Source organism: Fopius arisanus, unplaced genomic scaffold (assembly GCF_000806365.1).
Source record: "Fopius arisanus strain USDA-PBARC FA_bdor unplaced genomic scaffold, ASM80636v1 scaffold00003, whole genome shotgun sequence".
In the NCBI taxonomy this organism is placed as follows: domain Eukaryota; kingdom Metazoa; phylum Arthropoda; class Insecta; order Hymenoptera; family Braconidae; genus Fopius; species Fopius arisanus.
In genome coordinates this window covers 540,090-554,146 of record NW_011887742.1, presented here as the reverse complement: position 1 = coordinate 554,146, position 14,057 = coordinate 540,090, and the positions used below count along the sequence as shown (strand labels likewise).

General features: G+C 34.8%; 2 protein-coding genes across 3 annotated transcripts in view; one reads left to right on the top strand and one right to left on the bottom strand.

Moving 5' to 3' along the window:
- The window catches only part of LOC105268514 (uncharacterized), an 85,259-nt gene that overhangs the window by 12,234 nt on the left and 58,968 nt on the right, over positions 1 to 14,057 (bottom strand). The gene's annotated exons all lie outside the window — the stretch shown is intronic.
- LOC105268525 (adenylate cyclase type 6) overlaps positions 1 to 14,057 on the top strand; it is a 62,427-nt gene that overhangs the window by 2,269 nt on the left and 46,101 nt on the right. Inside the window, exon 2 of one of the 2 annotated variants that reach the window (XM_011308157.1) lies at positions 10,380 to 10,599. The exons of the other annotated variant lie outside the window; for it this stretch is intronic. Within the exon in view, the coding sequence (XP_011306459.1) occupies positions 10,522 to 10,599 (78 nt within the window). The 5' untranslated portion in view covers positions 10,380 to 10,521. The remainder of the gene's footprint in view (positions 1 to 10,379; positions 10,600 to 14,057) is intronic. 2 annotated transcript variants of the gene reach the window in all.

Below are 14,057 nucleotides of genomic sequence, written 5' to 3'. Positions count from 1 at the left end.
TCAATTTTCGCGATGAACGGAATTTTCCAGTCGTCAAAAAAAAAAATGCTTCAAGTGTAAATTGACCTCAACGATATTAACTGCAGTCAATTGCAATTGCTAATTGAATAATATTTATTAGATTGCACAAGGAGAAAAATAATTACATTAGTCAAGTAAATTTAATTGGGGACGTTAAATAATTCACTAGAAGAATTTATTCTGAGTGTAAATTCTTGATAAATGATTGATCATGATAATAATTAATTTATAGTAGAGACCAATTGAAATATTGAACGTCCCATTGTTTCCTTTGTCTTGAAGAGTTTCAAGGTTTAAAAATGTGTCTGAATAAGCAAGAAGATAATCTACTATGCCCCAGTAGTTTTCAAGGCTTCAGTGGATTATTTCACTGATATCTATTATTGATATTTTCCAAATAATCGATAAATTATATTCATATTATTTAACATTATGTAGTCAATTCGTTTGCAATTATAGATTTATTTTTCATTACGAAACTCAGAATTTAGTTTGAGATAAATAAAACAGGGAATAACCGAATGACTAATGCGAACTAGAACTATTCAAACTCCAGTCCAACTCGTCATATATTTATTTAAATCGCATCTTCAGCAAGATCCATCAAAATTTCTAACAATAATAACCAACGAAATTTGCATCTTTATTACTTTATTCATTGTGCAAAACGAGAATAGATACATGACCCTGTGACGCGAGGCTTTCGAGCTTTTGAATTAACAAGCCTGACGAAAATACATGAAATTTTATTCCGAGCTTCCATTGTATCCAATCAATGGAAATCAAGATGGAAATCCAAGTGAAGCCTACGACTCCCAAATGGGATTTTTCTTCTTTGCTCTTTGGAGAATGGAAATGAAAAAAAATCAAACCGGATGGTGGAAAATAGAGAGCGGAAAAAAATGGGTTGGGGGAGACACTGAATTGGAGGGTGTGTTTGTTGGCACAGACTTCCGGTGTATTTTCTTTCACCGAATGTATCACTGTCCTTCTTATTTGTCGGGCTCACCTTGAACTCGTCATCCGGATTGATGATTTCGTCGGTTAGGTTTTTTAATCGTAACGATTGATCGGCAGATCTCTCGTCACGTCATTTCCTGAAAGGAGTGTGTATTGCACGAAGAAAATACTTCTGATTAGGAAAATTAAATTTATTATTGGACTTTTATCCTCATTATAGTCATGATTTCTATGATTTTTATCTAGGAATTTATCTAGGAATTTATCTAGGAATTCATTGTTTCAATTGTACATTAACATTAATATTTTTAAAATCATTCTTGAATTATTAATGGAAAAACTTAAAAATTCTTTCAACCTTTCATTTTTTTGATAATTCTTTTTTCTGGACAATTATCAACTGGATTGACATGAAAAAATATACAGTAGATAAGGGAATTTTACTCTACCGTTTTTGCGTTTTGTCATTTCATGGTGCGACTATTCTCATTTTGATGAATTTGTGTGGAAAGGCGGAAAATTCTCAATTTTTCTCATAATTCTTCAGTTATAAGCGCCCACACGCCTGAAACTTTCATCGCGCCTTATTGATACGGGGGGCTGAATGACAGATTGCGATTTTCACTTGGAAAAATGAAAGAAAGTGGGAGAAGTTAACTTATGGCTCCCACTGCGATCTGCTTTTTTGATGTTGCTCCGAGGGAGGATAGCACTCAAAGATTCGTGGATTTTTTATCTTCCACAGCTGAAAGACAAATACTGAGTGATATGGGGTGTGCATGCGTTCAGTGTGACGGGGGTTGATTTATTTTATGGAGGGATGGTGAATTTTCATCACCCATTTTTGAGTAGCAGAATGATTTTAATGGCCAACTGTATTTATACTGCCGAAACGGTTTATTCTGTTGGCCGTACCATATTTGATGCCAATGTACTTTCAATAAAATCAAATATTGCAGCAGACTGGATGTACTTGACACTCGATGAATCTGAATCTTTTTAAATCGCATAACTTAACAAATTGTACAATTAATCATTTTTTTTGTAATATCTCGTACAATTTTCCCAGATTTTTATAATCGAAAATTCAGAATTCTGAAAAAAAAAATTACCCCTCTCCATATAATAAAAATTCACATTAAATTGAAATTGAAATATATTCTAATTTTGATTTTCATTATTCATATTATATGAAAAAATAGAAGAAAACTGCAAAAAAAAAAGAAATGAATAATTCTTAATAAAATAAAGATTGGAAAAGATGCAGCTATGAATCGATACTTAAAATGGAGTTTTTTAGTAGAATTTAGTAGACTTTGGTCTTAATTAAAAAATCAATTTATCACCGAAAATGCGGAATTTCTACTGGGAAAAGTGGCTAACAAAAAAAAAAGTTTGTTGACACATAAACTTGCTTAGTAGACACTGAAAGCCTAGAGTATAAACGAGCCACACCGTCGCAATTAATCATCGATAACGTCTCCGTAGCCCCCTCATTAGTCCCATAATTCACAATTTCCCGGTTAAAAATAGTCAATTATAAATCGATTGAGAGGATCTTTTCTGCCCACAGTGAGTTGTAAAAACACTTGGTCTGCCTTTCTTCGTGTTACCGTCCTGTCAATAACACTGTAACCCTTGCATAATTACCTGGCTGGAGACCTTCGGAGGACAGTAATAATTTGTCATTGAAATTTAATCCAGTAGAAGGTGAGTGGGTGGGTTATGTACACAATTATCAGAATGAGTCCGGAATATCCGAAAACCCGTTGTCCCATTGGCAGTTCTATCTAAGCTGCGTTAAGTCTCCAAGCTTCTATTCCCTTTTGCCTCGAAACCAAGGGGATTAGTTGAGAATACCTCGGTCTTCAGTCCAGTGGCTTCAAACATCCACCAAATTCGTTGGTATCATAATTTCTCGTGGCTTAAAGATGTTCGGGAGGTTTTATCTCGACCATGACACACTTTTCGGTTCTATTGTCGCACTGTTAGGAAATTGTCCTTGAAATTTCCAGCAGAAAAATTCGAAGTTTATCAGGAATTTATATGGAATTTAGATTATCCTTTTTAATGACTATTGAGTAGTTTGACATGAGTTTTTATTATATGTTGGTAGTAAAAAAATAGTTCTACTTGGGAGTAGATTGAGTGATTTAATAGACTGCGAAATTTCTTGAAATTCCAATCGCGAATCACGAGAAATTTTAATTATACTAAATTTTTCGTTTATTTTGGAAATTCAGAAATCAGAAATCATCAGAAATCATCAGAAATCATCAGAATTAAGTCAGAGGATTAATGGATTCGATAATGAAATATTCTGCAGAAATTTCCTGTCACTTTGTCGTTGGGAAAAATTGCAATTTTCGAAATTTCGCAAATCAAGAATTTTTCCCATTTCATTTTTATCGAATTTCAAAAATTCTTAGAATATTATTACAATGAATGAATGAGTAAATGAATCGTAAATGAAGCGGGTAAACAAAAAATATTATTATGAAATTAACAGGCGCCTGATTCGGTATAAATAACTCATTAAAAAAAATATTTTTCCGTACTGCATCCTACGATCTCTCGTATGGGAATTCGCACTACATCCTTCCCAAACTCGGAAACTTGAAAATCGCTACGGAAAAATAATATCCGGACTGTTGGGATGGAATTTTTTTACTCGTATGGAGTTTGGCGAGGCGGCCAACCACACGAGTAAAAAAATTCCATTCCAACAATCCAGAAATATACGATAAAAAAGAAATGAGTGGAACGGAATTGTGTGTCGAGGTATAATTCCATAGAGGAAATTAATGTTTCTAACACAAAAATTCTTAGTGTCACGTGATAATTTTATTAAGATTAAATAAACTTTTGAACTAACAGAATTGTTGTAATTTGGTTCTGTAATAACCATGACATGTTGGGATAAAAGTTCCAAGGGAAGGGGGAGGGAGGCTCGACCATTTCGTAACACAAAAGTCTGCAGCAGAAATTTTCGGGCTCCGATTCCGACTCGGAGTCCATTATGTTCCATTAGCCCTTGATACTTTCAAAAAACAAAGTTGAAAGAGACAAATGGAGGCATTTCGATATCCTTGAAGTTAATTCGTGTGGGTTGCCTCCTGAGGACTTCTCGATTTGCTTTCAGTTGGGATCCATCGAATTATTTCGAATGTACTTATGTCGATGACAGGAGGAAAAACATTAGCACTTTATCGTACACAGTCATCTGCAAATGGTTTTCTCCAGGAAATGACAGAATTTAGATATGAAAGTTTCAGAGTATAACCAGGAAGGTACAGTACTTCTGGTTTTAATGCTAATTTATTTTTATTGAGAGAAAATTCATGTACCGAAAGAAATTTCTTTATTGCGTTTTCATTCTGATAATCGGGCACTGATAAATTAAATATTTCATCGTTAATTGTTTAAATAATCTCAGAAACAATGAAATGCTTTATTCTGCAATTCAATTATTCCGTGAAAATGACAAAAAATCAAGAGAACCTGGGAATAAATCGATAACTCATAACGGATTTATGGAATTTTCCGTTTTTTCGTCAGGAACGTATACCACGTGTGGTTTTGATGCTGATGCATTCTCGCTGCAATTAAATTCACACATGGCGATTTATTTCCCAGGGAAATATTAGGACTATAATTTTCGGCGTATTCCTGAGAGAAACCACGGAAAAGCTGGAAAAATTCGGCCACCAGCCTGAGAGTTTTTTTTATGGGGTGTTGTCCCCTTTTCCGGTGCTGTGGGAAAATTTTTCTCGAAAATTTCTCTCCATGTCCTGAAATTATGGGATCATACCGGAAATGACTGGATTTTGTGGGTTTAGAGTGCGAAAATGGTAAAACGGTGTTAAGGATTTTTCGTAAATAACTTTTGCACTCCTAATTCTAATAAACAGAGAGTAAATAAAAAGTACTCTGAGCAGTCAGAAAAAAAATTAATTCCTATATGAATATTGAAATTTGAAATTTCCTCGGCAGAAATTATCCCCTTTTTCATGCACAAAAATTCACTAGATTCAATTGAAAATTACGCAAAAAATTACAATTTCAGTTCAACACTATGTAATATATTCTCACATATATGTTATAATTATTTTGAAAATCATATACATATTAAAAAATTTTCCAAAATCAACTTTTCTCTGCTGAGCTCAATTTATGAATTCAGCACTTTCGTGTTACACTAACAAACATTCATAAACATACATACCTATATTAAATATATTATTCTAGATTATTATTTATTACATTTTACTTATTTATGGAATCCGTTTTTTGCATGTGTCACCCCCTGCTTCTGAATGACAAAACATCACGGTAAATTTTGTAAAAAATTCTTTGTGTATTGCATTCCTGAATCTCTGAATTTATACCGATCATCCTTTGATAAAGCCAAATCAGACAAAATAGTGGAATTCAGCGGCGAATGAAACCGTCATAGTTGCATTAATGTTCGAGTTTTAATGTTGAGGGATAAAGTGAGGAAGTTGGTGTGCGTGATCGAGCAACTTTCCTCTTTCCTCTAGTCTCTCGTCTCCTTTCCTCTCCTTGACTGAGGTAATACCTACCGTGAACCCGCGATTCCCTCGTTATCGTTATTATCGTTATTTCACCAGTCTGTCTTGATTAACCCAATTCGCTCTTTGCCGTGTCTCACCTTTCTGCGATATGCCCCTTGCACTCTCACTGGTTGATTACTTTCCGGCTCAAATTAATCTCAGAGCCATCGAACCCGGGAATTCAACCCCAAATTGATTGTATCACCTTTCCCACTGGGATAACAAAATTTTGAAACTAAATATTTCTGGAGAGACATCCGCAAAAAATGGAGTTTCAAATTTTAATTATAAACTTCATTAATTTTACGGGGTAATCCTAGATGCAGCTGCTCTTGTCTACTGACCACAGCCAATGTTAGGGAATTCTCTGTTATCAAATTTTCAACGTTGTTTCCAACTGGATTTACCGGGGAATTGCTGAGTGGTTGTGGTTAACAGGAATTCGTCCTATTTTTCATTCTCAAGTCAACGATTTCAGGAGTTTTAGAGAGTGATGGTCCCGTATGCAGATTATTCTTGACGTTTATAACAACTAGTCCACGAATTTTCATCCACGCAAACGAGACTTTTGTTGCAAACGCGAAAATTCATTATCAATTACATTTTTTTCTGTATAACTTGTCATGTCTAATGAATATTTTTTTTTTTAAATAGATTCCGAATTTTTATTGAATTTTTTTCTTGTACATGATCACTGGAGTGTAAGTTGGGACATGGCTGGAAGACGCGTGGGAGCATCAGGTTGGCTTCTGAGTGGTTGTGTAGAGAACCTTGCGTAGGGCTTCTTAAGAACTTTATGCAATTTTTATTTAACATTATCCTGCGTTTACTGTACGGAGCTAGACAATCTCACACTAATAATGGATGTCAGTCTTGACGAGGGTGACAACGAAAATCTGATGAAGTTCACACTGCCAAGGTTCATTCATTTTCTATTCTCAAAGTATTCTCAAAGTACTTTCACAAAATAATCAATGTTACTTTCATGAAAATTCAACATGAAAAATATTAATGATTTTATAAATATTCACAATTCAGGAAAATTCGTTTGAAGTTTCAATTTTTTTAGTTTATCGACCTGATAATTGATAATTACCAGGATATTCCCGAAATTAAATGATTCATCAACCACGAATCGTTGAAAATTTTCAGTTTTTTTTCCTCGAACTGTTAAGAGTAATTTTCAAATTTTGCAGGACAAAAAAATGAGATGAGAGTTAAAAAATCTAGGGTAGAAGAGGATTAATTTAAAACAATATTCTCAGCCAGTGGAACGACCGCAAGTACAGTCCTAAAACTAATGTCGACGTGCAAAATAAAAATTCCTCGATTCCTGGATTATCTCGATAAAAAACAGTTTATCCAGAGTATTCCTCACTCCCGCATGTTGGTGCCGCGTGTCATGGAAAAAACGAGAGAAAAACCCCTTGGGCTCTAAACGCCTGGACAATCTTGCTGAAGGGGATTGTAACGGTCTCGTTGAAATTGAAACTTGGCTTGATAGCTATCCTTGGTATGACAGCAAGATAAAGCTCGTGAGAAAGTGCCGGAGTGTAACACCCGACATAACTGTTATATTTTACGATCCGACAAGAGCTCCATTGAATCCCCTATCCATAGTCAAAAATGTTTTGTATTTCTGGGCCACCAAAACGAGGCTTCAGCATTTTTCATGAATTTTTTGATGAATGTCGTTTTTTTTTGGATTTTCACGGAGAGAATTCCATAACAAAACACCCCCTAAAAAATCCATGGAAAAAATTATTTCTTTTTTTGAAATTTGAATCACCAAGATATCTGAATTTTTAATTATGTAAATTTGAATTAAATATCAATTCTAACAAATCACAAATTTCTTATTCATCTGAATCTCTCATTTATCTTAAAAATTCCAGACAATCGGGTCTTTCAGGTTCCATAATAAGTGACGATCCCAAAAAAAATGAAATTCAACATGACTTTTTGAAAGACAATTGACTTTTCAACATTTTCACGGGTTTTAAAATTGAATACCTCTGGAATCTATGCAATAAAAATATTGAATTGTACTGAAAATTCCAACCAAAGAATTTCGACGTGTAATTAAATTCCGTTTCGTAATGACAATGAGATTTTCGCTTGAGATAATGGCGAATATACTGGGGGTCTAACCGACGTGTCCTCGGGTAATTAATCTCAGCGTCACCCTCTGGAGGGAATTAATCGCCTTTAATCAAGTCACTGTTTCTATACCGAGACGGCTTTAGGGCACTCGACAATACTTTTTTTGTGTCCCTCCCACCCATATCTCCGATTAATTCCCATAAAAATAACGAAATGGAGTCACAGAAATGGGAGGGAATTAAATGAAAACGGTTGAGATTACATTTGTCTTTCGATGTTTTGCGAAATAATTGGCCGTGATGAGAGGAATGTTCCTTTATGCGGAAAGGGGCGATCACGGTTGGATGGAAATTGAAACTTCAGAGAAAGTTCAGGAATAATTTTCAGGGGAGATGCTTAATTTGATTAAGGGTGAAAAGACTCCCGTAATTTGAGGTTTCATTGCGTATTTAAGGGATTCGCCGATGTCTGAGCGGTGAAGAGATGATAATTCAGAAGTGAAATGACAAAATGAGAAGAATTTCGCATTTCGGGTTAATATTGATTCATTTCATAACAAAGATGGATTTCTCTCAAAAAGTTTGAACACTTTCACCAGAATCTAAATTTAACTTTTTCTGCTGCTGCCCTTTTGGAGCTAATTAAAATTATCGAATTAATATCACTCACTGGTCGTGGAAACTGTGATGGAGGGGGTGGGAGTCGCGGAATATCAGGGACACCAGATTTTACCTCACGAGTATTTATCGATGTATTTATCTCCTTGATGTTTCTGCCTCACTTCTCTCTTCATTTTCTTTTTAAAATAAGAGGACACGACTGGTTGCTGAAAACTTATGGGGGAGTTAAAATATACGTTTACCTCAACTAGGTAATTTAAGCATTTCTCATTTCACTGCATCAGGCTATTTTTTGCTCAAAATTAAAAACTCAAAATATGACGGGAAATAGAAAATTACATGAAAAGCGTGCGGAGAAAATTCTTAAAATGACTGCACCCCAAAGACCACTGGAGTCAGAATGAATTTTTTCCACTTACTTCTCATGAACTTTTAATGAAATTGTTCATCGAAAATTTCTTTGTGAATTATTCTCATAACATTCTCCTAATGCTTGCTAAAAATTCGACGCATTGTTGCCATCCCCAAAGGGTTGAATTCAACTACAGTGCGGCTTATGAAAAAATGAGAGAACATGTTCTCTCCCACAAAACCCGTATTTCTTCAGACGCTAAAAAAACCTCTAATTAAATTTACATTTTTATTTCCAGTGAGGGAAAAATGCCTTCACCGAAGGAAACAAGAGTTTTATTTTTCTCCCGGTTGGAGTGAAGTTAATTAATGAGAATAAAAGTTCATTATTCTTCTGGCCCGTTAAAAATTCATGGGGAAATTTTTTTTTTCACACCGCGAGGGAAAACCGTGAATTTTCGCCTCTTTGCTATTTTTCTTTTCAAGTAACATAAATGCCATTGCTCTATGGTTTCTCATGTACTTGCGTTTCTCTCGCAGGTTTAGAGGGTAGGTAATTTAGATTCACCCCTTCGTGAAAATTCAGGACGCCACTTATCTCTGCAAAGAGGGCGTCAAAACCAGGGCATTCCTTTTTTCGTAAATAGCATGGTAATACATCATTTAGGAGAAGGTCCTTGGAATTTTTTCTCAGCTTTTCCCGTGTAATCTCACGGGCGTGATTCTCCTTACTAATGAGATAACTAAGAATGTATACACCAAATGTAAAAAACCAAAGATAAGGCGGGAGAAGGTCATGGGGAACAACTTTTTCCTCCATTTGTTATTTAACGCAAATGGAGCACTGGATGGTACGTCAGTTCATTGGGAATTTTTTCCGCTCCTGAGTGATTGTCGTTGGTAATATACCGTTACAAACAAAATTAATTTCCTGAAATATTCATTAACAATTATGGGAATTACTTGGAAAATTAGATATAGAAATTACCGATCGCTTTAAAAGTTTCTCAGGTTTGTAAGGGAATCGGGTAAATTATCCTCAGTCATATTTCGCTGTGGAAAAAATACATAATTTTCAGGGAATATTTTACTCCTTTTAGGGGATCACTCAATTCGATTCAGGGGGAAATAAAACAGTTATAAAAAGTAATGGGAGCAAGTGGATTTTCCACACAAGGGAGTTTTCGAGAGATATGTCTCAATCTAAGAGAGATGATAAAATTTTATATATATTTTTATAGCGCAAACTCCACTGTGCAGAAAGGACTTGACGAAAATTTTGATATTCTCTTAGATTCAAGGATATATATCTGTAAAAACCCAATGCGAAACAAATTCTGGGGTTTATTAATTTTCCAATAAAATTTATAGAATTTAATCCGAAAAAAATCAGAAGTTTCAAATTTCATTGAAAATAAAAATTAATTATGGAATCCTCACCCTCGTGAAATTCTTGAGTTAAAAAAATTTTTTAATATAAAAATTTGTCTTTGAAATTTCCAGATTATCCAAAATCCCAAAATTTTAAGAATTGAATCCTCAATTTAAAAACCGCGAGTTCCACCATTAAAGACCGTGAGTTTTCACGAGCCGATAAATATTTAGTACCTAAGAGTCAAACTTTAATTTGAACCAGTTGTCAACATCCAACCCTGAACATTAAATGAAGCATAAAAATAAACAATGGGAGTAATCCGGAATAAGAGCATGACAACTTATTCACGAGCAATTGTCTCTCTTCTATTTCTAGGGACCGGGAATAATGGAGTAACCGAAAACGTCAGTACGAAGCCACGACTGGCCCTCGGATTGGTACGATTAAAGTGAAGATAAAAAGAGAAGTTGAAATTGAAAATAAGGAGATAAGGAGAATTCCAGTGGTTGAAAAGGAGATGGAGAAGTGCGGAGAGTTGCCAAAACGGGATTGGGGCCAGCGGTTGAGTCTGCGGGGAAGCCGAAGGAGCCATCAGGTAACCGTTAATTGTCAATCCTTATCGATTTCTAGTTTGATTGCACATGTGTTCCTGAAAAAACACCAACCGAGATGGACCTCGCGAGATGATTATTTCACGGAATGTCTCCTCAGTCGACGACGCTCAGCAAATGTTTAAATTGGATCGAGTCTTTCTGCATTCCACACCATCAACTCACGTTTCAATTCGATAAAAAAAAACCAATTCAATTATTTATGAACCTGATATTGCCATTGATTAATTCAATAATTCGATAATCATTGAATCAGTTGAATGTTGATTAAAAAATTCAATATCATGGATTATTTCCCTTATTCTTATTTACTCTTCCCTATTTTGGATCAGATATTCCATCAATTCATAAATGGAAATGGAATGAGTATTTGAAAATTTCAGTGCAGGGCAACGTAAAAATTGTATAGTCGCGTAATTAAGTGAAGTAGATTTTGAATTGATCTAGCGAATTACAAGATCAATCGGAGGATTGGTTTTCATTTGAAAATACAATACTTATCGTTATCATAAATCCTCAGTAAATACTTCAGAGGAAAAAATTCTCAAACATGAAATCCATTTTTTCTCTCGATAACATCTATTTTTATTCTCGTGCATTGAACATCGAGTTTCAAGAAGAATCATACTACTTGAATCGATTCCGTCTCTTCTCAAATACTCGACAAATAACAAATTCTATTTCAGGAGAGGGAAGATGGCTCACGATTACGAGAGAAAAATTGTGTTCGTAAATTCTCGTGGGCTTGATGTACTCAGGACTGAAAACCCTAGAACGGTGGAGTCACTACCTCGTCCTCGTCTGATAAGTCTGAACCCGATTAAGCTACGTACGATAAGTTGATTAGAGTCGTTTCTCGTTCGTCGAGTGGTGAACGTAATAGAAAGCATTACAAAAATCCCCTATCCAATGCGTCAAGAACCCGTGTTTTTTCATTTTTCATTACCAATAATTGACTCCATTTTGAAGAAGCTCATCTGCTTAATCATTTTGAAAAAGAAAAAAAATGGATTCGGTATTTCCTAGATAACTTCACTACAACACTTGGTTTAACGTTCTTTAAAAATATATTGTCGTTAAAAATACTTTTCTGAACTTTTAAGAATGGAAGAGAACAAAAAAATAAAAATCCTGGGGAACAACCCAAATGGCAGTTTGAAATTTTCTTTTCGAGTACGCCGTAGCAAAACTTATTTTTATGTGTAGATACATAAAAAAGAATATTTTTTTTAAAGCTAAGAAAATTTTCGACGAAAGCTATGGGTTTGTTTTTTTTGTCCTATAACATCTCTTAATTCAATTTAAGAAAACATTTTAGAGGATAAAACAACAAAACTTTGATATCTCCGCCAATCATTGAGATAGAGACCCCCGCCTGTTTATTTTCCTTCATTTAGATTATACTTTTCAATGAAAAAAAAGAAAAAACAACCAAAAAACTTTTGATTGAATTTGAAATCCCGAATCATACTGATAATTGGTGAAATGACACGATGAAAGTAGCTCTGTTACAAAAAAAAATCGGCGCTTTATTGACAATTTTTTGGGTTAATATTTTTCTAGTGGTCACAATATTGCGATGGTGGGCGTTAATATAGCCCTGCACGATGGGTAGGCGAATCGATTTACGCAGTACGTACCAACGCTAACGAGTACCAATTGTTCACTCGGTAAATCGAAGGCGCGTGGGATAGCTACGAGAATATCACTTATGATCGAGAATCCATTACGTACTCCGAGATTATAAATTCACCGGGAAATGACTGAAATTTTGCACAGCAATCGATAAAACGAATGAAAAATTGTACGCACGAAAAAGAAGTGATTACAAAAAATTTCGCAAAAAGTACACGGTAAAATTGAAACAAGCGTGATAATACACTTACTTCAAGTGAATTTTATACTTGATTTGCTACTGAAACAATGAAATAATCTAAAGGAATACTCAAATATTTGCAGCCTTGAGTATAAATTGCGGGAATACGGAATACTTCGGAAGGCAAGACTTTACCTTGCGGAATTTCTTTCGATAAAAAAAATTGAAAGACAAAAAATAATAACTTACAACGGGGGATAAAATACCTCGGAGGAAAAAATTGAAATATGGACCAGAGTCATATCGAATATGAAATTCTTCCCAACTGTCTTCAGCTTCAAAATTGCGAAATTCTTCAATATCGTCGAGCATCAGCGAACTTCTTCTTTATGATAGAGATGTAGATCCCCAGGAAACAATACAAGGGCGTAGACTTGGAAAAATGAAGCGTTCGATCTAGATGGGATCGATTTTACCAAGTGCCTCGTTATAATTGCGGAATTCAGAGCGGCTAGTTGAATTGATAACGTGATTATCGAGACATCTGCCTCGTCCGTATGCCCATTTCCTCGTTTCCCTGACACTCAATTTTTTTTTATTCGTGATATGATTAATTTTCATTGTCTCAATCGGTAAAGGTCATCGAGTTTTGCGAATTTTTTTACGTTCATTTTCACGCTTATCAGGATAATGAGGTATTCATGATGGAGAATTTCCAGTCATTGTTCAGCCATGAGGACTGGAGTGACTCAGGGGCCAGCTTAATGCCATCTTGATAAATTCTTTCTTCACTTCAGTCAAGAGATCCACTCGAGATGATTTTTCTTTTCGGTATGACTTTCAATTGAAATAAATCTGTCATTTTGGAAAATTTTATTCGATCTTATTCAATTTTACTTCGTGATATTTTTTAATTTCCCCTGCTTTATACGATTGATGCAATTTTTTAAATAAATATCTCTACGCGAAGCGCACTGTAAATAATCTACACTTGAAAAAATACTATCGTTTTTTTTCTCTGGAATTGCAAATAATTTCTATTTTCGTACAAATTTTTATTCATTTCATTTTGAATAGAAATTTAATTCGGAGTTAGGAATATAAATAAAACAATCTGATTTTTACTTGCAAACGGAAATTTTGTAATCGTCCGATTTTCAGATTTTCTAATTTGACTTGGATTGAGCACTATGTGTGCATGTGTGTGTATGACTGAAATTTCCAGAAATAAATTCAGCCCTAAAATCATCATCCCCGAAGATATTTACAATGAGGATAAAATTACTCAATCCAATCGACTGACTATAGGCAACTGGCGACCTAATAGAAATTGTTTACTCATTAGTGACGTTGCACCCGAGGGTTCTGCTTATGTGATTGCATTAAGTAAATGTATATAAACACCGACCTCACACACAAGTGCTGAATACTCAGCACATAACCAAGACTACTCGTACATAGGTATCGAACATTGGGAGATGTGATGAGCAGAATGACCGCAGTGTTGTCGGGAAATAACATGTGCTTGTGTTCACACTGGATGAACTATTTTTTCGTTTCGGTTATTCCTGTCCCACAAACCTGTCCAGCCTTTCACTGAGAAAATTTGTTTCATTTAATTCGGTA